Here is a 23,827-nt window from a genome sequence, read left to right on the forward strand (position 1 = left end):
CCAGCAACAACTACCATCTTGACTTTCTCCAATGTTGCATTAATGTAAAGACTTCATGCTACGTTTGAGATATTAGTAAGATTTGTCTGGCATTCCTTCAAGGAACTTTTCCCCCTCTTCCTAATGAAAACATAAGTACTTGAAATATTTTTTGAATATTTTACCAAAATATTTAATGGGATTATAGGAAATAAAAATCAAATCAAGAACATAAGGAGGCATATGTGTTTTTGGAAGACTAAAAAAGGAAAAGGCTGTCAGGTTTCTATGTTACGACATTCTGAGAAATTGCTTGCATTTAATCTTGCTTACTTAGTGGATAATGCATTATAATATGGAAAAATAATTTTCCATCTAGTTTCTCATTAAGGCATTATATGTTCTCTTTAAAAATATTTCTTAACAGAAATGTTAAATAAATAGATAGGATGGTTATTTGTATGCTAGAGATAGGAGAGGTTTTTATTTAGCATAGTAACCAGGCTGAAAACATGAAATTTCACAAAATCTTGATTTTTAGTTATGTTTAACTTAAGAGTATACGTTCAGATTTATGATGTATGATATAGATCATTGTTCTCTCTTCCAAAATCAGTATTCTTTGAGGTCTAGCATACATGGCATTAACATTATAAATGCATCCTGTTTTCTTTTTGCTCAGGGCTGTATAGAACAACAGTTTGATTCCATAAATGGTGGTGTGTCCGTGTCAAAGAACAGCACGTTTGCTGAAGAATTTGCTCATACTGTGCGCACAATTTTTGCAACCGTCGAACCTAAACTTGGTAATATCTGCTCATGCTTCTGAGCGAAGCCCATTGCTTCTAGAAGTTTTTATATTGGTTATCTGGGATGAAAATCCCAAAATGTTGTTTTTTTTGCGCTTGTGTTCCTGCAGGTGAACCTTCGGAAATAGACCAGAGGGATAAATATGTAGGAATCTGTGGCCTCTTTGTGTTGCATTTTCAGATTTTTCGCACCATAGACAAGAAATTTTACAAGTCCCTGTTAGATGTCTGCAAAAAGGTGAGTGCTTTACTCTGCTGTCAGTAATTAAGAGGAAAAAAAAAGTCATCAATAATCACATAGATAACATCAATAATCTCATAGATAATTTTATTCTCTTAAAATGTAGCATAGCTAAGACTTGGAGCAAGAAGGCACAAGTTACTGAAAAGTTTCAGGGAACAGACTTATTTTTCTTCTTCATTATAATCCCTCCCCTCTCTTCATTTTAGATTTAGTTGCCAGCAAATTAAAATTACTTGAAATTTCCGCTATAATGTTTCTTCTCAAGACCAATGTGGCAGTGAGAATAAAACCAAAGTTTATAGATTTGAGTATTGTGGGACTGAACAAATTATTTGGGGGGCTGACCTTTGCTATGTAAACTAAATATATGCATAAATAAATGGAACTGCCTAATACAGTTAAAAAAAGAATGTAAAAACATACTTGTTAAATATAGTCTGATCCTGTACATGGTGGCTTGTTGTTTGTTGTAATTACTTAGACTTGCAGCTACTTCAGAGTGCTTTTTTTTCCTTTTTTTTTTTTTTTCCCCTTTTTCATTCCAGGTACCAGCCATCACATTAACTGCTAACATTATATGGTTTGCTGATAACTTTCTGGTTCAGAAGATACCAGCTGCTGCAAAACTTCTGGACAAGAAAAGTATTCATGCAGTTAAAATGCAGAGGGAGAATTTTCTACAGCAAAAGGCGCAGTCACTCACCAAGTATGCTTGCTAAATATTGTTTCGTTGTGCTTTTCAGTGAATAGTTTATAACTGGGTGGTTGTATTTGTTTGTTGCACCAACATGTTGTGTAGTGCTACTCACAGCATTAGGTGTGTCATAGTGCTGTTGAAAATGTGCCACTCTCAAACAAGGGATTTTCATATTGTGCTTTCAGAAATTCTTTTTTTTTTAAATACTGAAATCACAAAGTTCCTAGGAGTTCTAAATGTTTTATTGTTTCAGTTGTTTCTATTTCAGCACTTCTAATTTACTATTTTAACTATTGTCTATTAACCTCAGCTGCTGTATTTTTCCATAGAGCTCCCTGTTTTCAGCCTGTTTATGGAGAGTAGATCTTTAGTAGAGTAGGTTGACTAGCCTGCAGGGGGGTTTCCCTTCAGTGGTACTTGCATTAATTATACTGCGTATAATTTATTTCCCTAAATTCTTTCCAAAATTCTTTCCAAAATCTGTGTAAGTTGGATTTTACTTTATTTTTTGAGTTGTCAGCCTTATGATGATGATGACACTCTTTATGGGGAGATAACATGGCTTAAGGTTTCTGTTTGTCTTGTAAGCCAAAACAAGGAGGTGGAAAATGGTCCGGGGATGAAAAGTAAATGCTTAAATTTTACAGGTTCTCCTCAGGTTCTGCTCAGCTGTCTTCCAACTCATTTGCAAGCTGGCAGAACTGAGTTGCAAAAAAGGGGTAATCACTGCTGATATGATCCTCTTGCAAGTTATTTTCAGTACCTGCCCTGTTTTCTTTTACTGATCTGCCTCTTCCTGTGGACATAGGATATGAACCAGTTCAAACTTCAGTGGGGAAAAAAAATAGCAATTGATATATGTCGTATTTATCTAGTGTTTAAAAGCACTTTCCAGCAGCTTTATTTACTGTTTTAATTTTAAAGTGTATGTGTATTGCCAAGAAGGCCTTTTGTTCTCTTGAAAGAGTAAGAGATACAAATTATAATTTTGTACCTTGTACCTTGGGTTATGCATGTACAGATATAAATGACAGATTAATCCTTACCTCTAGAGAAGCAAAATTTAAATGAGTGTATGTAGTTTTGATACTTTGGGAAATAGAGTGAGCTTTTACTTTGGAGACTTAACACTTTCTCATAAAAAATATATAAAACATAATATGTGTATGCATTTTTCTTTGGAAGCATTTAAACTTTGGAAAGAGATCATCATCTTATTTGAAGTGAGCCCCCTGCTTTGTTTCCCTCTGCAGAGATATGCAGTCGTATTATGTCTTTGTGAGCTCCTGGATGACAAAAATGGAATCTATATTGTCGAAGGAGCAACGTATGGATAAGTTTGCTGAAGATCTTTCTCACCGCTGCAATGTCTTCATTCAGGTGTGCAGTCTTTTATTGTGGTGCTAGCTCAAGTACAAAAGTTCATGTTTTTGTGCAAGTTAAACATTAAAATGAGTCACGGAAGTTGCGTGATCATCTGTATGTTATTCTACAAGGCGGAAACTTTAAATGCCCAGTAGATACTGCTCTTAGTAATTCTGTAAAAGGTGCTCCCATAAAGCCTGTGGAGAAAGTAAATGGTACTGAACTGCTAAACTTCTGGTTCCTTCTTTTGACTTTGTGTGATTTTTTTTTTTACTTGTCTTTTATGTTAGTAATGAGGTATTAAAAGATTTTGAACCAGTTCCTAATTTAATCATAGTTAACAGGGTTTATGCTTCCAATAAAAATGTTTGTATTGTATTGTCGTGCTTTGGCTGTTGTTAGTACTTTGCAAGAATCTAACTTCATTCTGAGGCAGCTGGTTTCCTTTTGTCTTGTTAACTGTATGTCTTCTTACTGTGAGATGCATCCTATTTCTGAATTGTTTTGCTGAATTAATTAAGTTTTGATAAGTTGTTAAGTTTAAGTTTAAGTCGTCTTAACAGAGAACTGATAAAAATAGTTATGTAATAAAAATATCATCTGGGATCTTAAGTATCTAAGAACATATGCATACTAGGATGTGCTTTTTTTTCCCTTCTTTTTTTTTCCTCTTTTATTATTTGTGATGGACTTGTGTAGATTTTGTGTTTAAGGAATTCAATTGCATAGACCACTTGCTGTATTTTTATCTCTTTTTTTTTAACTGTAGCTATTTCCTTTGAAATAATGGTATGGACGGTATTTTAATTTTGCTGTATGTAGTCAATAATTTATTTTAAAAGCTTAGGAAACTCTGAAAAACATTACTGTAGACACCGTTCCTTTTCTTTTATTGTGGAATGAACAGTTCCATTTAGAAAGTGTGGAACACTGTTAATAGTGTCAGTTTACAGATTTCTTAGAATCTGTAAATTTTAACCAATGTTTGTGGTAGGCTATATTTTTTTTTCTTGATTTACAGTAGATCTAAAATGATTAGTCCTTGAGGTAGTGTGATTAATTGACTTATGGTGAATTTGTGTAGCCCTAGGAAAGGTTAATGACCTTCAAGTTAATGAGTAAAATGGTTTAGTGAATCTTAGGCAAGCTCGTAATCTGCCTAATGGAAAGGTCCTGTTCAGCTTTACAGGAAAACCCAAGCTTGCTTATGAGGTGGAAGGGTGCTGGGGGGCTTTAGTGTGGAGAGGCAAAAGTTAGTTGTCTGTCCTGTATGAAAGAAAGCAGAGAGGATTTATTTGATTGTTGTGCTGTGAAAGTATTCATTTATTCTCTTCCTGACCCCCCTTTTGACTTTTAGGGTTTTCTTTACGCATATAGTCTTAGCACTATCATTAAGACCACAATGAATCTCTACATGTCAATGCAAAAACCTATGACCAAAACCTCGGTGAAAGCTCTGTGCAGACTTGTGGAACTTCTCAAGGTAGGTTACTGAATCAGATGGTTTGTTTCATTTAGGCATTTACAGAGAACTTTAGTCAATTACCACATGTTACAAAAATTGAGTGGGGAAGTGTTTTTACATGGCTTCTACTTCAAGACTGGATTTGGTTGGAGAAAAATAACATTTGGGAGACCATAACTGATTTTCTAATCAGCTTCCTCCAGCATTCTTTTGAAGATGGCTTCCCAAGTTTATGTAGAACAGAGCTGGGTTATCAATTTAAAAAAAAAAAGAAAAATAATATACACTTATCTCTTTTTACACTGCTCAATAATTAGACATTTTTCAGGTGCTGAGTGTTAATTGTAGTTGCAATAATAGTACATTTTTTTTGGAGATGAACTCTGTGTTTGCAGCGTGGGTGAGTCAGCAGCATAAAAAGAAATTGTAAAGGCAGTGCTTTCCAGAACTGCATGACTTACTGTGCTCATGGCTTTCACTTCAGGCAATAGAACACATGTTTTACCGAAGAAGTATGGTTGTGGCAGACTCGGTGACACACATCACCCAGCATCTGCAGTACCAGGCTCTTCACTCTATTTCTATAGCCAAGGTAGGTAGCCCAAATTCTAATAATGAATCTTGTAAGTAGTACTTTTAAATGGATAGAAATATGCTGAGACTTGTGTACTGAGTGGATATCAAGGGGAGAAAAATGAAGGAGGATATTTTGGAACTGATCTGGACGTTTGAAGATGAGTAAGAGGCAGGGCTGGTAAATAGAGGTCATTAGTGCTAATCTCACTGATGTTATTTGCTGTGCTTTGTCCTTTGCTAATCACATTTCTAAATGATGTAATTTCTAAAGCATATATCCAACATAGCTTTATCATTAACGAGTAGGGTTTTCACATGGGCATACTTTCTTAAAATTGAAGAGGATTTCTTTCTGTTACTTCGTCTGTGATACTTGATACTGTGTCTCTTCTGAACTATGGTGCTATTTGCAAATACCTCTTTCAGAGGAACTTCTTAGACAAAGGATCCAGTTCCTCTTGGTTGTTCCTGTAACTGTTTTTGCATTTAATATATCCTGTAAACTACAATTCATAAGAAATCACAAGTAGTCATTCTTACCACCTCATTTTTAAGTTGCAGGTATCATAGAGCTAGAACCAATAGAAATTATCATGGAATCACATGTAATTTACGCAGTTTTTATATGCTATGACCTGATCTATCTTGCTGAATAACAGATATTCCAAGTTTATATAAAAATATACCACTGAATTGACAGAAGAGGTGAATCTAGATTCAATTAGCTCCATTCATGAAACCTATTTTGTTTGCAGAAATACTGTGTTGTGGCAAGTCTATAAATCTTGAGAGGAAGAAATAAACTTTTTGCTTTTTAGCTTACATAACTTTTCTCCAAATTTCTATGTCTTTCTATCATCAAGAAAAGAGTCATTTCTGATAAGAAGTACAGCGAGCAACGCCTGGATGTTCTCTCTGCTTTGGTGTTGGCTGAGAACACCCTCAATGGACCAAGTACGAAACAGAGGCGACTCATAGTTTCCCTTGCGTTGAGTGTGGGCACGCAGATGGTAAGTGCTGTCAGGGTTGCTCCAAACCTTCACTTAGTTACATGCAACATCTTATTGAGTATCTTGTTCTTTTGTCTCTTTTACACAGAAAACCTTTAAAGATGAAGAGCTCCTTCCCCTTCAGTTAGTTCTGAAAAAATTAGACTTGATCAGTGAGCTTGTGGAGCGGTAAGTAGCAGCATGTGATGTGTAGGAGGCAGCGTAGTGTGTTTGGGGGAGCTGGATCTTGAGGATGCAAATTAAAAAAGCTGGCAGCTGCATGCTGGTGGTGATACTTGCACATATTGTAGACCAGAGATGGACAGAAAAGGATACAATTCTACAACTAAGCCTCTAGTCACTAATCTTTAGTCAGGAAATGCAAATCACATTCTACTCTAACTGCCAGCATTTAAGTAATGCACTCTTCATAGTGTTTTTAGATTTTGTCACCTCCTGGGACGTGTAGATAACTAGGCTCTCTGCTAAAGGACAGTCTTCCCTTGTACCGAACCTTGATAATCACCTGTGAGGTGTCATGACACTTACTCATAAATATTACTGTGAATGCAGTTATGCATAGAAGCTGATAGCTTACAAAGCTACTGTTACTTTGGCCATGAGACGAAGTTAAACGGTCTATTCTTAAAACTTGAAATTTTCTACAGCTACTTGTGGCCTTGTGTTGCTTCTGTCAAGATCGGTTATGAGATGATACTGGTCAGTTTGGAAGAGGAGGCTGTCAGTCCATATGTGACACCAGGTTTTATTACCACTGTAGTTTTACTCACTTTGTGTAACATCAGCCATCTGAAAAGCCAGGCGAATCCCTGGGATACCTGCATATTCCATGAAGAGAGACAAAAACCTTAAGCACATGACATATCCCAGGATGGACCAACTGCTCCATGTGGGCTGTGATAAGGCCCTCATTCCTTTGTGAGGAAGTGTTCCCCATTTCTCTCTTAATGACAGAAAGCTAGAATATATGCTTGACTTTTATGCTATTGAAGTTAGGTTAGATCAATATGATAGCTGAGATCAGGAGAATTACTTAGGATATTATAGTAGCATAAGGCTCAATTCTTTCAGAGGCTGAGTTAACACTTTCTAAAGCAGATGTACTGTTTATTTTGTAAATAAGCCAGTGGAACCTTAACTTTCTCTTAAAGGACAGTACAAGAGGGATGTGGAGCTGCTGGGGAGAGTCCAGCGCAGGGCCACAAGGATGATCAGGGGCCTGGAACATCTGCCCTATGAGGAGAGGCTGAGGGAGCTGGGCCTGTTCAGCCTGGAGAAGAGAAGGCTGAGAGGGGACCTGATCAGTGTCTACAAGTACCTCAAGGGAGGCAGTGAGGAGGATGGTGCTGGCCTCTTTTCACTGGTGGCCACTGACAGAACTAGAGGAAACGGCCACAAACTGAACCACCAAAAGTTCCACAGGAACTTAAGGAAAAATTTCTTGATGGTGAGGGTGACAGAGCACTGGAACAGGCTGCCAAGAGAGGTTATGGAGTCTCCTTCTCTGGAGATCTTCAAAACTCGCTTGGACGCAGTCCTGTGCCACGTGCTGTGGGTGACCCTGCGTGTGCAGGGGGGTTGGACTAGATGATCTCTAGAGGTCCCTTCCAACCTTAAGCATTTCTGCGATTCTATGATTCTATGAAGAATGACTTCTGTGTCTAAGTAGTGATCTTGTATTCCAGAGTTCGAGCACAATGTGACTGTTGTTTCTTATACTGGCATCGAGCAGTCTTTCCGATCTACTTAGATGACGTGTATGAAAATGCTGTTGATTCTGCTAGACTGCATGTAAGTAACAGTGTGAGTAACGTAGCTTAACAAGATGCTGTAATGGGAGGGATGGCAGAAGGAGGACAGAGCTTAGACTGAAACTCTTCAAGAAAAATATTCAGTCAAAAAGAACATGCCCAGGCAAGAGTAGCTACAAATTAGGCACACATTTGGGCGAGTCCAACAAAAGTCTATCTTTCAGATTTCTCTAATACTCCTGAGTTAACTCTGTGTTTCACACTTCTTGTTCCTCTCTTATTTGTTTGTTCTAATGGGAAAGGGGCACCCATTGATGAACTTTGACATAAGCTTTTTGTCCCACAGTCTGGTTTAGATGCATCTAAAGCACTTCCTGTTGTGTTCAGTGATGCTGCCTGAGGCAGTTGTCCTGGTCTTCTCTCCTTTCTCCCCCCACCTTTTGAAGCAATAAATTTTTGCTGCAAAAAAATGAATCACACGTTGGCATGCTTGTCCTGCTAGAATCTATTATCTGATCCAGTATTGTGCATGCCATAGTTAATTGTGGCATTAAAATACTGCCATTGGAAGTTGCCTAAGGTGGAATTGTCAGCAGGTATGACCTTTCTGTTAACCAGTGACAACTGAAAACCTCAGATTGAGGAAAAGGGAACTTTAGTTGGAATTATGAGGCATATTTTTATTAAAGATGGAAGGTGAGAAGTTTTGATTTAAGTCAGCTTTGAATGTCGTTTGAGATGCTGTTGATGAGTTGCCTGCTAATCTGTTGGTTAAGCATAATGGTTGTTTTTCAGTATATGTTTAGTGCACTACGGGACTGTGTACCTGCCATGATGCATGCAAGACACTTGGAATCTTATGAGGTCCTTCTGGAATGCTATGACAAAGAAATCATGGAAGTGCTCAATGAGGTAATTTATTGTGAATCGGAATTAAAGGCAACAGTATGTTTAAAATATCATTTAGGCCCACATCTGTGGTACTGAACTTGATACAGTCTATAAAAATTATTAATGGTATTTATATTGGTTAGGGGCATGAAAATGCTGTACTCTGAATTATGTTAAATAGGCTGGCAAGAATTCTGTACAGTGCATTTCTGTTTGTATGACTGCAGAACGTTGTTGGGTTTATATATGTGTGTGTTTTTCTAGTGGAGACTATGTAAACAGCCTCTTTAGAGGGCTGTTGCATAAATAGGATACTTGACAGAGTGAAAATGTGAATTCACTTTTTCCTTAGCCCTAGGACTCAAACTGCTGAACAATTTTATTTGGACTAGTTCAAAAACTAATATTCTGCTGGAAGTGAGGCCAAATGACATATTGCAAAGCTTTTCTGTTGTTTTGTTGGAAACCTGCTCCATATATGAGAATTAGGGTTTATAAGGAGTGCAAGTATACCTTACAAATACAGGCAAAGAAAGAGTTCTCGGCCTGTTGACCCCGAAATAGGCTCAAGGGGTTTGGGAGAGAACAGCTTCCTTCTACCTCGCTGTTATTGTAGTGTCATTTCTATCTGTGCTTTGCTGCTTTGCTTTGCAAAATATGATTTGTATTTTGCTGATGTCAAATATAAACATAAAACTGTGTTTTCATGACAAATCTCTTTACAAGACTTATTCAGGTCATTCATGTTCGTTGCTTTTGTGAGGAAGGATTTGGACAGACTTTGCTTGTTGAGTGCTAAGCATCTTTTATTGCCTTGAGCAGTTCCTATACTCGTCCGGTCTTAGTTAAAAGATCATAATGCACCTCTTGTGCTACATTAAAGTAATTCATAAGTGAAATCTTTTCAAGATGCATATTTGGAAGGATTTCTCCAGATCAATAGCCATAAGCTTGGTTCTCCTTAAGATGAAAGTGAGAAGATTAAATTTGGATTGTGTTAAACTCTTATGTAGAAGTGTTTTATCCGTGTATAGAATGGAGTTAGATGGCTACAGCATGACCTTTTCTGAGCTGTATAACTTTTTCTTGCTATTGTGTTCTAGAACAGAATCATAGGAATTAAATCCTTTTGGTTTGTAAGTGGTATTTCACTTTGTCTTGTGTATCCCTGCTGTGGCAAAATGGTCTTCACTGTTTAATCAGTCTTTTACACAGTGGTTTTATGCAGTGCAGAGATGTTAGTTCTGGTAACAGAACATTGCAAATGGATGCTGACAATCTTTTTGATTCTGTTTTTCAAACCTCCCTAAATAGCACCTGCTGGACAAATTATGTAAAGAGATAGAAAAAGACCTACGCCTATCAGTTCATACACACCTAAAACTTGATGACAGAAATCCCTTCAGGGTTGGCATGAAGGATCTAGCTCACTTCTTCTTTCTGAACCCAATACGTTTTTTCAATCGCTTCATTGACATAAAAGGTGAGTTTTAATATGTTTTCTTGATACCATTATTTTCTCTTTCATGTAGTTTGGTTTTAGTGTATCTTTTTACTTTTTTTTCTCCGTATTTTCTACATATGTATGGCAGTTTTAGTTAATCTTCTCATGTGTTTACAGCTTACGTGACACACTATTTGGACAAGACCTTCTACAACTTAACAACTGTAGCTCTTCATGACTGGGCTACCTATAGTGAAATGAGAAACCTAGCAACTCAGCGGTATGGCTTAAGTATGACTGAAGCACATCTTCCCAGCCAGACTCTGGAACAGGTGCAGTATCCATAGGATGTGAATATAATTTGTGGTATTGCATTGTTATCCTAGATAGCTTTTCAGTTAAAATGAGATTTGGAGAGCTGTTTGGAGGATAGGGGGAAAAAACAGTGTCTAATTTCTCGTTGACTTCTGAGACAGAGGCCTTGCATTTCTTTGAAAATATTTAGAACCAATGTTGGTTTAATATCAGTTAATTTCATATTGCATTTGTGAAATCTCTGGTTTCTAACACTGCATTTATTATTTTCCCTACTTCATTGCCTGCTTCTCAGAAGGTTCTGCCTAGCAGTCACTAAGAGGGGCCATGTTTTATGGGCCGGGCAATTACAGAATTAAGACGTCTTTATTTAGCTTATGGGGAGAGTGACCTAGAGCCTCTTAGAAACTCCTAATCATGGTTACCTATAGAATAAAGTTATTGTTTCGTCAAGTTAAATGGCCAAGTTATTTGCTAAGTGGGTTCAAAAGAAGTACAGTTTATGTATTTATAGTGATTTTTCTTCAAAGAGTTTAGAGATATATTGCTTTCCTTTATACAGCTTCCCTTTTTCATATTGCCAGAGGCTGTTTTTTCTGAGGTTGGAAGAGAGAGAAAAGCCAAAACTCTGGTTACTTCTCTCCATATTGAAACAAAGTGCAGTTCCTTGTAGTTTATCTTATTTTGCCTTTGGCTTACTATTGGCAATGTTTGGACATCAGATTTGTGTTGTAGAGGGTTTTTTTTTTTTCCAAAATATTGTTTTCATAACTTTGTCCCACCATGAGCTTTACCTAAGGTAACAAAGAAAACAAAACCAGAAAAATCCTGTAAAGTCTTTGACTTGATTGGAAATGGAGTCTTTAGATTAAATAACATCTTCTGTATGCCTGTTGATACCAAAAGGAATCCTTCAGCAGCTTATCGAGCAAAGGAACTGTCAAACTTGTATTGCAAATAGAAAATTTCAGTGTTCTAAACAGAATGAGGAAAACAATACCAAAAAATAGCTATATGAGAAGAGCCTGATTTATCGTATTTTTTCCCACTTGGCAGATAGACTCGATCCCTTGCTTTTAGGAAAAGTTAAAGGCAGAAGTGTAAATTGAATATGTGAGCTTAGCTACTTTTTCTTGTTCTTCTAAGTGACGACTTATAACCACTGAACAGAAATTGTATAGAACTGTTTTTAATGTTGAAGAGGGAAAATACTGATTCCCCGAATGTTTTCAAGGAATTATAAAAATGGCAGTTACGCATCTCAGTAGTTACCGAGAAAAACTATGATGTTTTTGATGAAGTTTCTCAATAGGTAATATTGTTTCAGGGTCTGGATGTTTTGGAAATCATGAGAAATATTCATGTTTTTGTGTCTCGCTACCTCTACAATCTGAATAATCAGGTAAAGTATATTTTGTCCTTTCTGAGTTTGGCTCTAGTTTGAAGGCTTTGAGCAGTGAAAAGTAGATACATTTAAGACTGTGACCCCAGCTGAATATGCTTAGTGATGAGTTGTACAGTGGCTGTTACAGCTCTGGAAAAACACTTCAGGGACACTATAGATAATTTTTGAGAATATTCTGTGAACGTAGTTTCATATTGTAGGATCACCCCCTCTCAAATATTACATTGAAGCTAGAAGAGGAGGAGGTAGCAAGGATGACTGGCTGCTATTTAAGGGCATATTATGCATACATTATTTTTCATCTTGAAAAAAGAATATGTGAGGAGGGATTGTAAGAGACTTGAAGTTATTCATGATATAGAGAACATGAATAATCCCCTGTAGATTAAGTGTGAGTTGCCCTGTCTGAAACTGAGCAGCTGAAAGAAATGGAAATACTTTCTCTAGTAACATTTAATTTAGTGGGACTAAAAGAAATTAGACCAATTAATGAAGGATGGGCTCAAACACGAGAGTTTGGATGAAGTGACTTCTTTAGAACGTTAAATCGTCAGAGGTTGGAGGGTTGTATACGATAGAGTTCATATGCCTAGTCGTCTTTTTCTTTTTGGGTCCATTTTGGGTAAATAATTTTTTTTCTTTTTCTATTCCTAGATATTCATTGAAAGAACTAGTAATAACAAACACTTGAACACTATCAATATCCGACATATTGCCAATTCAATTCGAACTCATGGAACAGGCATCATGAACACAACAGTGAGTATTTTAGTATATTCTGCCCTTTTTCCTTTTTTTCCCACTTTCAATAGTGCAAAAGAGCCTTCAAACTTTTCTGTTACCAAGTACTTTGACTGTGCAATTTTAATAATGAAGCAATGATCGCTTTTGGGTATTACTAAAAAAAAACAGTTTTTAGGAATCATGCAGCCCATATCAGAAATCCTGATATAGGAGTAATGCTGCTACTAGCTGTAGCATAAAAACTAATGAAGAGATCTAAAAAGATGCTTATAAAAGCAGAGTTGGAGCTCTGAATTAAATAATGATGAAAATAGTATTTATCAAATGTGTGCTACAACATTTTGACATTAAATTGAATGCATAAACTAGCACACCGTAAGTTGCTGCTTGTTAACACTTGTTATGCAGATATTTTTATTTTTGCTGCTGTCTAAGCGAACCTCGGTAAGAAATGCAATATTAATTTAAGTTGATCTTGTAATAATTATTCTTAAGAAACATCCGCTTCCCAATTAATGAAATGAAAGCTGCTGATCTATGATAATTTAATTGAAGACTCTTACTAGAGTCCTCGTAATATTGTTGGTGATGCAGATGGTTGTCTTAACCAGCAGAGAGCATTTTTCTTTCTGCATGGTAAGTAAGAGTGCAGCTTCCTGTAGCTTTTTATTGCAGCAGGAATTTATCCTTGTTCTCATATTTGGATATAGGGTTGAAGTTCAACTTACTGTTTTTTCAGATGCTTTCAAATCTGTTACTTATGTCTTTATCTCGTTGCTACTTTCTTTCTCCCACTCTTCTGTTCCCTGCAAGAAAAAAAGCAAGGAACTTGGTGAATGTTGAGCTGACTCTCAGGTCATTACTTTGAAAGTGGAAATTATTAGAAAAAATGATTTTCATGCTGCCTCATGTCACACTGTTATTTTGAGAGTGCTTTTTTTTTGTTCGTTTTGATACCCAAATACTTACTTCAGTGACTTGAGTTACTGAAAAAATAGACCTGCTTTTTGCATTATTTCCCGAAGTAGACGTTGCAACTTTGTTTACTTCTGACTGAGGTTGTTTGGGTAGACATGAAAATTAACGTGTAGGGGGAAAATAGGCTTTGTCTTATGGAAGAATATTTCCAAGAAGTTTTTACGAAAGTGAAAAGCTGGATCAAGAGGTTATGCAGACGCCACGGTTTGCCTGAGGAAGTTGAACTTGTTTGCCCTTTTCAACTTGAAACGTTTTCTTTCAAAGGAACAGTAACAAAATGACCAATTTATGCCACGTGCCTTCTGCCCTTCCTGAGAGAGAGCAAGCCTTTCACAAGAAGATCGATTATTTATTTATTTATTTACTTATTTATTTACTTAATTATTAACTAGTGAAAGGAAAAAGACCAAGGGAAGGAATAACATTCAAAACAAACAATGGCAAAGTTTCTGTTTTTGAAAATTATGTTATCATAAATGCAAGTTATTCAGGAAGCTCCTAAACAGGAGTTGCTAGGGAGGTATGTTATTTTATTAACTTTCTCAGTTTGGCTTTTGACTTTATTTTAGGTAAACTTCACTTATCAGTTCTTGAGGAAAAAGTTTTATATTTTTAGCCAGTTCATGTATGATGAGCATATCAAATCCAGGCTTATCAAAGACATCAGATTCTTCAGGGAAGTCAAGGATCAAAATGATCACAAGGTATAGTAAACCTTGAAGGATTGAGAATATCTCAGCTGAAATGTGTGCTACTTTCATGGAAGGGAAGCTGAAGTTGTACTAACCGATAAGATGTCACAACTTTCTTCTTCTTTGCATGTGTATTTCCAAACAGAGTGACAGCATTTTCTTTTTATTCCTGTTTTCAGAATGGTTTCGTTTCGTTATTTTTTATTGATGTTGATTGGATAAAATCATCCTGTCAAAGATCTGCAAAAAATGATTTGATGCAGTTGATCAAGTGTTCAACAGTTGTCTGTTTTGAATAGTAAGATTGTTTGGATAGAATCCAAAAAGAACATGTAGCATCAACTGTGTGAGGATTTGGAGATTTGGGTCTAGTTTCCAATGAAGGAAAATTAATTTCTAAAGAATTAGTGTATTATAAAATACTCTAGCAGTGTTTTTGATTGTCGAATGCTTATTTCTGCAAGGAATCATTCTTATTCAGGCAAAAATACTTCTGTTTCACTTTGCACCTTGCACAGGTGACTTAATGAAACACTTGCAAATAAATGCAGATAGGCAGGCCTGTGCTCAAAATGAAACTGTAGGTATGAGGTAGAGATGTGTGACAAATAGAACTGTGTTGACATGAAATGTATATATCTATATATATTGATAGATAAGTGATTACTCATACACATTTTTCTAAAATAATTTCTCTAGTATCCCTTTGAAAGAGCAGATAAATTCAACCGAGGCATCAGAAAACTTGGAATGACCCCAGATGGCCAAAGTTACCTTGACCAATTCAGACAACTCATAAGTCAAATCGGTATGAAAACCTGCATAAGATAATGTTAAAAGGGTTTTTGGAAGAGTCTTCATTATTATAAATGGGCCTTCAGCTTAGGCTAAAAGTAGTTAAATGGAGGGTACTTCACTTGAACCTCCTGTGAAATCAATACTCTGGTCTAGTGTGCACATGGGAGCTTTGCATGGCGTAACCTAAAATGTGTCTACAGCTTGCATAGGTGTTACTTTTTAGATTGTGTTTTTCTTTATTTTATGGAGGAGACTTTTGACCAGGTTGAGTATGTTTCCCTGTAAAGAAATAGTATCCCTAAGTTCAGATACTTCAAAAGATGCTGTATATCCATCTGAAGTTACTTAGCTCATATGAACTACACATGACACTACGGTGATATTTTTTGCATTCCTACTGTAAGCACGTAGGATCGACCTGAATTTGCAGATGTTTCTCGTGCTGCATGGGGAGAGTTTGCCCAGCTTCACCCTGGTGCTCTCGGGGAAGCGAGCACAGCCCAGCTGCGTGTGTCTGCCTCGTGCCTTGCTGCTCCAAATGGGCTCCTGACATTCGGGTTTAGCTTCTCGCCCACCCCACGCTCCCCTTGTCTGTGTGTTGCTGTCTCAGAACGAGTTCTTTGTCAAGAAGGTTATGGCAACGTTATGTTTTGGAGCCTGTGAGAGTTTTGAAGTGTGTGTGTGTCCATATTTAAATAATACTACTTAACTAACTGCTTTTTCTTGTTTTTAAAGGCAATGCTATGGGTTATGTGCGGATGATAAGATCTGGTGGACTTCACTGCTGTAGTAGTGCAATTAGGTACTTCCACAAATATTTTATTTTTCTGTTTGTGCTTTTCTCTTCTTTTGTTCCTCATTCCTGCTGATATTCCCTAGAAAAGTTTTGTTTCTCTAGTCCTCCCTAAATAAATGTGTCACTTGAATAAAAATGGCAAGGGTTCATTTCTATGCCTCATCTGAATGGTAGGGTCAGAAATATTTTCCGAGTTCAAAGGAGCTGTGAAATGATTGCAGTGAAACACTAAGAATCAAATGAATTATATGGAAAGACCTTGAAAAAGACTTAATAGAATGTGTACTTAAGTCATTACTCCTAGGTCCTGATATTAATCACTCTAAGAGAGTCTAGGTGCATCAAGGAAAAATAGTACTTCAAATACTGGTACTTATAAACAAAATTAACAGTTATTTGATACTTCTTTCTGCTTTGATTATTTGCGTTCGTGTAAGCATGCAGAGTCATTAAAATCTAGTGATTGTTACATACAAGGAAATGGTTGGTTGTAGACAAGTGACAATGAATTATCAAGGGCAACAAATGCTTGAGAGACGAGATGGTAGCCTAGGAAAAGCAGAAATGTGTAGTGCAGGGTGTGCTTGGATTTAGTAGCGCCTCAAAAAGAAAGGGGTGACAGATGCAATATAACTTGCAAGTAGTTCAAGAGCCCAAAAGACAAGATATCTTATTAATGAAATTATAAATTACAGTAGATACTTCAGTGAGTAAAGGCAATTGAACATAATTCTAACAAACAGTAAGTTTTCAGGTTTGTTCCTGATCTGGAAGATATTGTTAATTTTGAAGAGCTAGTGAAAGAAGAAGGGCTCTCGGAAGAAACGCAAAAAGCAGCAAGGTACCCTAACATCGCGCGCTGAGGTGGGAATGGGGCAAGAGAACTGTAATTTTAGAGAAACACGACCGATAGTTACATTTTTGGGGGGAGTTTAAAAGTTCAACTTAATTTTATGCAAGAATACTTGTATTGTGGTGTTTATGCTAACTGCCTTGCTATAGAACCCAGCTTGATAAAATTCTTGTGACTTGAAAGCTAACGGACGCTCTTTTCATCAGTGCCATCCATATCTTGGATGGATAGGTCCTTTCCCTCCTCCTCCTTTTTTTTTTCTTTTTCCTTTTTAAGGGAAAATTAAAAATACAGTCTATATAGTCTATCTTTAGACTCCTCTTCGGCATCCCTGAGAGTTACAAGGAAATCGGATCAGTCGAACATGATCCAAGGTTGCCCAATAATCCAAGGTTGCCCATGGGTGTAATCTCAGATCCTCTAGTCAGAAAGCTGTATCGTAGTGATAGCTTGAGGGTAGAGAGAGGGTACTTACCCCAGAAAGCAAATAAATGTTAGCAGAGCGCAGGTAGCACGTAGCTAGACGTGAGCAGAGCACAGGTAACACCTTGCTTGTTCTTTGCAGGCAGCTGGACTCCGTCCTCAGCGATCTCACACGTAACTTTGCAGAAGGAACAGAGTACTTCAAAATGCTGGTGGATGTGTTTGCGCCCGAGTTCCGCAGCCCCAAGAATATGCATTTGCGCAACTTCTACATCATTGTCCCCCCACTGGTCAGTATTTGCCTATGTGTATCAGTTCCTATGTGTTAAAAATGAATCGGAGCAGATTTGTGGTTGAATGTTTTACATTAAGCAGTTAAACAGCGTGTTCTGCTTTCTTCTTCCCTGGTTATGGTTAGACTTGCTTGGAGTCTGGCTTTAACAGCTGTCTAAAGCCATTTTGCTTGACTTTATTTACTTATTTTGCAATAGCTCATATGGTAGCAACTTAAAAGCTAACTTTAAATATTTCTCCTCCTGTGTGAATCAAATTGGAGAATCCAAAATCAAGAAAGGGGGAATTGAAACAGCAAAGGTGAGGGGAGTTTAAAATGCTGTTCTTCAGCTGCCTCCTGTGTGTATTCCCTCAACATCCCAGCAGGTACCTTCACGCTCTCTTAATGCCATATTCTAGAGCAATAAGAGTGAAGCCCTCTCTATTGCAACTCGTTAACAAAACCAGAACTGATTATGTTTTAAAAGAAGATGTACTGAATGGAGGTGACGCACACATCCTGAGTACAGGATCCTGGCTAGCAGAAAGCAGCTCAGGTTGAAGGCCTAAATGGTCTAAACAGACTAATGTAGAACATCTCATTTTAGAAACTTAGTATATTAGAGAACTAATTTTGGATCACAAGTGAGCGACACAAACTAAGATCATAAGGAAGTATATTATTGTAACAGAAGTAAGGGAAAGGAAATGTTTGACAAATACTTCTGTTCCTCTTCTCATTTGTCTGGTTCCTTTTTTGATAAATACTATTTTGTAATGTGCCATTCATTTTATGCTGAAATGCATTTTGATATTTTTAAGTTGTGCTGTAGGTTGTCAAGAATTTGTTACTGTACACTCATTTCCATGTGAGAAGGGTTGCTGTGAGTACAGACACACAACCTTTGCTTGATAATGCTACATAGATCTATATTTTTAACATGGTAGCAAATTTAAGAAGGCTGTTGAAATCTTTCAGATGTCTAAACAGAGTGAAATATATAATATGCTGTACCTTTAAAACATTAATATCTCTACCTAAGCTTTCCAGCAGCTTGGACTATTTTGGTTACCCTGTGTTTCGTTTAGTTTCCATTACTATTTCGCCAGGGAGTGCTAAGTAGTAGAGTCTAATCCATACAGCAAGGATGAGGATGCGCTGTGTGATATATACAGATGCCTCTACAAATGTCTTCCAAAACTCAATTAAGCTTCTTCCCCCAGATTCTACAAAAAGAACAGGCATTTCCTGATGGAGGATATAATTAGCCAAGTTTGGGGATGGAATTATGTTTACAGCTAACAACATTCATATACCTTTTACATTTTTAAGTCTTTTATGATGATTTAAAAGCAATTGTTTTTTCACTCTTTCAGACCCTCAATTTTGTAGAACATTCCATCAGTTGCAAGGAGAAACTGAATAAGAAGAACAAAAGTGGAGCAGCTTTCACTGATGATGGATTTGCCATGGGTAAGTTTCAGCGCCCAGACTGGCCCTCCAGATATTTGCACAAGAAGTTTGCTGTATATTTGGTGTGTACCCAGTTTCCCAAATTTAAATTCAGATTGGTTTGGTTTCAGCACAGGCTGTGGGCTACACGGTTTTGTTTAGTAGAGGAGCTCTTAAGGATGGAGTATGAAGTAACTGAGCAATAGTTTTGTCGTATGTGGCACCGTGTGGTAGCTCCCCTTCCCTCCCATCCCTCTTTTTCCCTTTTTCCTCAAAAGATGGCAGCCTGTAAATGATAATATATGCAGGTCTCTATAGAAGCCCCAGAAGTTGTGAGTCTTTAAAAACTAAGACATGCTCTTTATTCTTTCTCTGTTAGATGTAATTGTAAGTTAATTGTAGATGAGAGCTTGACTGCATGCGTGCAGAACTTAACCTGCTCCCTAAGAGACGTTGACTGAATATGTTTCCCTAATTGCCTGCTGACTTTGGGAAATGCTTTGCTGATGACCACAGGTGTGGCTTACATTCTGAAGCTTTTGGATCAGTACCAGGAGTTTGATTCGCTGCACTGGTTCCAGTCTGTTCGAGAGAAATACGTGAAGGAAATCAGAGCAGTAGCTAAACAACAGAATGTGCAGTCCACTAATCAAGATGAAAAACTGCTGCAAACTATGAACTTGACCCACAAGCGCCTGGAAGTTTGTTTGCAGGTTTGTTTGCATGGCTCTAGTTGTGTCCTTTGCGGAGTTCTGCACTTACCCATCATGGTTCAGGCGACTGTTTGCTAAAGGAGCGTAACGAGAGCAAAAGCAGAGTGTGTCCCAGAGCAGAAACAAGGAAAACACAAAGACTTCAGATATGTTACTTGCAGGGAATGTCCTGAGCACTTGTGATATTTGAGCGAGTCAGCAATTTCAGTTGCTTGACTGGCAATCTTTGACTCTATTACAATTAAGGTCTAAATGCTTAAATAGGGAAGAGTAGCTTTTCTGTTACATTTATCACAAGAAAGATTTTACACAGCACCGTGAATCTGCCAAGCTGCTCGGGTGCTAATTCCCTGCAGTGCATGGCAGCTGCCAGAGGGCAGGCAAATGGATGAATTCCGAAGCGCAGCAGGTCTGGCTCCGTCTGGGGCAGGGATGCTCCCTGTCTCCCTCTTGCTTTGCTTTCGCCTCGAGGATGGTACAGCCGAATCAGTACAGTCCCTGCTTCCGTTCTGTACCTGCCCCTGTGCACCAGGTATGAGGGGAGGAAGTAGTTTTTAATTGATTTAACCACTGAAATCTTGAGATGCTTTTGAAAGAGCCTGTTCGTATTGCTCTACAAATTCATTTTCGTGATAAACTAACACTCTATTCTGTATCTTTTTATTTAGGAATTTGAACTGCTTTATTTCTCACTAAGTAGTGCAAGAATATTTTTCCGAGCAGATAAAACTGCAGCAGAAGAAAACCAGGAAAAGAGAGAAAGAGAAGGTGAGTGAATGCGGTCTGTAGAAGACTTGTTTTTATTTTGTTTTGTTTTGCTTGCTTGAGGTGATGTGCTTTAATGTGCTTCAATAGGGAAAGAAGTGCAAAATGCTCTTTCTTTTTTTCTCCATTGCTACTCTCTTGCTAGTGGGTTGAATTCCAGAATATGTTTTCTGGATTGAGGAGGATGTTTCAGCAGGAGTGAAGAAAAATCCATTAGAGATCTTCTCTGGCATGGGGGAATTTTAAGCTGACCTCTAGAGGGAAGAAAAAACTAGGCCAGGAAGAATTTCAGACTAGCGATACTATTAAGTTCAGTAACTTCAGTATCAGGCTTTCCCTCTCTGTCACCCGTTCTGTTAATGGCAGCCTCTTCTGCACAACCTGGGCTTGAATACTGTTTTTTTTTTTCACGTGTTGTTGAACAGATGTTTTTGCAACTTGCATAGGCAGATGATGCTTGGAACTATTATAACTAACTTTCAGGTGTTTATCATGTGTTCTGGTGTACCATTTAATTACTCAAAGGTTATTGTAGCCATTGGTGGTAAGATCTCTTGAGTGAACATGGGAATTTTACTCTTATACAGATGTGTGCATGTTTGTATATGTTCCCTTCTGAATCCTGGGAAAGTCTTTTGGCTGTGGGAAATCATCATGTATGTTTTAAAACCTCTTAAATAAGAACGCTGCCAAGGGTTAAGATGTGAAAATACAGTTGAATCACAATAGACTCGGAAATGTGAGTGGCTGAATATAGTAATAATTAAAATTATAGTTATTTATAGTTAATTACACTAATTCATGGCTGAATATAGTAATAATTAAAAAAGGAATTGGTAAATAACCTTCCACTGTAGTTCTGACAGAAACTCAAGAGTGAGTAACCCATGAGGTTGCTGCAATTGAGCCTAAGATCAATGTTTTTTCTTTACACCAGAGAAACTAGTTAGTTCACAAAGAAAGTTCTTTAACTATGAATTCATACTCGATCACAGGCAGTGGAGTTGTTCCAAAAATTGCCTGATGGAGGAGGGGGCTATAAGCAGCGTGATGAGCAGAATAGGTAACTTATCCTGTCTGTTTTGATAGAGCATCCTGTAGAACAGCAGTTACTGAAATATGTTTCAGGTTGAGTATTTGCTGTCATGATACCCATTTAGTTTTCAGTGTAAAACATGCTAGTAGTGAGAGCAGCTTGAAGTACCAGAATACCAGAAGCTTGGAGTACCAGAGTAATATCTCTGGGAATATCTCTGTAGTATCATTGCCTTCTACCATGGTATGTGGACTTGGGCTCTGCAAAATGTGCGAGCGTCAATATCTGTTCTTCACATCGGCCGTTCTGCTGTGGAGAGATCCCTAGCCCCAAACAGGGACTTCTTCAAAGGGCCGGGATGGTTTTAGCAACAGGATCAGTTAGGGTGTGCTGGCATAGTAATACTGTGTGTTTTGTGATGTGAGCATAATATAGATGCTAAGACTTTCTTTACTGTTGTGAAAATATGAAACATTATCTGTCCTCAATTTTCATCTTTGCAGAGGAATCAGTTAAAACAAGCAACGGAGATCTTCCCAGCTCCATGCCCGCAGATCCTGTTGTGAAATGATAAATCTGGTATGGGGGATGAGTAATGACTTACTTGAATAACTCATTTTTCTTTGTCACTATCAGTAATACTCTGTAGGAGTAAAAGCTCTAGATTTGATTTGCACTCTCAGCTAACCCAGTAGTAAATGTACACTAGTTATGCCAACATCCGGAGCTGCAAAGGCTGCATTTGTCTCTCTTTCTATTTAGAAACCTCTATTTTTCAGGGGTTATTTATTTACAGTATTTACAGCAATCTTTTTCTCTAGAAAATAACAATATAAAAACTTGACTTCAGAGGAAGCTATTTTAAATTACAGAAGTGTGTATCAAGAAATCCTTCTAATTTTTAGATGTTTTCTTGCATCTCTAATATAGCATTTTGATAAAGAGGAATAAAGAGAAAAAAAAAAAAAAACAAGCCTCCCAGCAGTGGTTTAGCAGGTGTGTCTCCTCCCCCAGAAAAAAAATAAAGCAAGACACTGAGCATATTCGTTGCCCAAAATACTATGGGCCTGTGTTTATGCAGTGCTGCTGTATTGAAGGCAGTCACAGATTACGCTGTGGGCAGAACAGTGGATGTTAAAGCTGTTGCACAAGCTGGAAATCCTTATTAATGTTGTATTACACTAAAACCTTTGGTGTATTATTTGGGCTGTGGGAAATTTAAAATCCTGTCGGGTATTTATTTCTCCCTGCCCTTTCCCCGACCCCGTATCAGGGACAGGGGAATATGGAAAGCAATGTAACAAACTACTCTTCCCTTCGTGCCGAAGGTCTGATTCGCATCCCCAGAAGTCAGGAAATCCAGAGCCAAGAGAGAACCGCAATCAGCTCTTCCTCTTATGACCAGACACTGTGCGAGGGGTGTCTGTCACTGCCAAGTGATCTTGCACATCATGCCTACGTCGTGCCTACCCGCAGGTCCCAGCCTCGGCTCTGTATTTCCCTGCCTTTGTAGGTCGGTTGTGTTCTCTGCTGTCCGTACAGTTTTCCCTGCCCGATCCTTAACAAGAATTGCACTGCAGATTTCGGAAGCTGCTGAACACTGTGAGAACTCTGTATAAATTTAACATCGTTTAATGCCTGCAAGTAGACGTTTCTATACTGTGCAAGAGTTACTCAGGCTCCTGACTTGAGCAGGTAGCTAGGCTTAGCTTAAAAATGAGTGCCAGTTTCATTAAGAGATACAATTGTGTTTCAGTGTCCCAGAGTATAAAATAAGGACTTACTAGCTAGAATAAATACTCTAGTCAGCCTGGGATTCACCTATTTTTTTCCTTCCTTTTTGGCCCTTAACTGTGCAATTAGACTGTAATTGCCAGCTTCTTTCATCTCTTCTAATTACAAAAAAGATGAGGTTTTAAGGTATATGGTTGTAATTGCTCTACCCGTGGCTCACTGATTAAGATAATTCCTGGGATCCTTGATATGTCCTGTTCTGCCAGTCACTTTAACTCTCAGAAAACTAGAAATCTTCTGTTGCAACTGGAGAGGCCAGGCTCACGTGCAAGTCCTTTTGGCGTTTCTGAAAACACGCCTGTTTAAATGAGCTTGAGCTCCTTGAGGCTTTTACTTGGGATTCATTGTAATTGCAGAGGCTGCCCCCAGAACGCTGCACGGCTCGGTTTCAGTTTGCCTTTCTCTCCACACGCTTGTCGTCGCTTCGGCAGCCCCGACTCTCCGGCCAAGCCGGGCAGCAGCCGCCCCCTCGGTGCTGCCCGTGCCCCTTCGGTGCTGCAGGGGCTGTGGGCGCAGGGGGCCACCCTCCTGGCTCCTCGGGTGGCAGAGCTCTGGGCT

General features: G+C 38.0%; 1 protein-coding gene across 2 annotated transcripts in view; it reads left to right on the top strand.

The window, feature by feature from the left end:
- Nucleotides 1-23,518, top strand: part of WASHC4 (WASH complex subunit 4) — a 36,296-nt gene extending 12,778 nt beyond the window's left edge. For both annotated transcript variants that reach the window (XM_088521598.1, XM_088521599.1), the window contains exons 11-34: nucleotides 662-785; nucleotides 899-1,026; nucleotides 1,578-1,738; nucleotides 2,983-3,109; nucleotides 4,452-4,577; nucleotides 5,044-5,151; nucleotides 5,999-6,145; nucleotides 6,234-6,313; nucleotides 7,831-7,936; nucleotides 8,692-8,808; nucleotides 10,102-10,270; nucleotides 10,409-10,563; nucleotides 11,874-11,948; nucleotides 12,606-12,710; nucleotides 14,243-14,377; nucleotides 15,065-15,173; nucleotides 15,899-15,965; nucleotides 16,714-16,800; nucleotides 17,378-17,525; nucleotides 18,886-18,982; nucleotides 19,478-19,674; nucleotides 20,343-20,442; nucleotides 21,979-22,054; nucleotides 22,804-23,518. In XM_088521598.1, the coding sequence (XP_088377724.1) occupies nucleotides 662-785; nucleotides 899-1,026; nucleotides 1,578-1,738; nucleotides 2,983-3,109; nucleotides 4,452-4,577; nucleotides 5,044-5,151; nucleotides 5,999-6,145; nucleotides 6,234-6,313; nucleotides 7,831-7,936; nucleotides 8,692-8,808; nucleotides 10,102-10,270; nucleotides 10,409-10,563; nucleotides 11,874-11,948; nucleotides 12,606-12,710; nucleotides 14,243-14,377; nucleotides 15,065-15,173; nucleotides 15,899-15,965; nucleotides 16,714-16,800; nucleotides 17,378-17,525; nucleotides 18,886-18,982; nucleotides 19,478-19,674; nucleotides 20,343-20,442; nucleotides 21,979-22,046 (2,736 nt within the window). In that variant the 3' untranslated portion in view covers nucleotides 22,047-22,054; nucleotides 22,804-23,518. The remainder of the gene's footprint in view (nucleotides 1-661; nucleotides 786-898; nucleotides 1,027-1,577; nucleotides 1,739-2,982; nucleotides 3,110-4,451; nucleotides 4,578-5,043; nucleotides 5,152-5,998; nucleotides 6,146-6,233; nucleotides 6,314-7,830; nucleotides 7,937-8,691; nucleotides 8,809-10,101; nucleotides 10,271-10,408; nucleotides 10,564-11,873; nucleotides 11,949-12,605; nucleotides 12,711-14,242; nucleotides 14,378-15,064; nucleotides 15,174-15,898; nucleotides 15,966-16,713; nucleotides 16,801-17,377; nucleotides 17,526-18,885; nucleotides 18,983-19,477; nucleotides 19,675-20,342; nucleotides 20,443-21,978; nucleotides 22,055-22,803) is intronic.
- Nucleotides 23,519-23,827: the final 309 nt, after the last annotated feature.

This window comes from Tinamus guttatus, unplaced genomic scaffold (assembly GCF_059628265.1).
Source record: "Tinamus guttatus ecotype Peru unplaced genomic scaffold, ASM5962826v1 Tinamus_guttatus_pri_ptg000125l, whole genome shotgun sequence".
NCBI classification, from domain to species: domain Eukaryota; kingdom Metazoa; phylum Chordata; class Aves; order Tinamiformes; family Tinamidae; genus Tinamus; species Tinamus guttatus.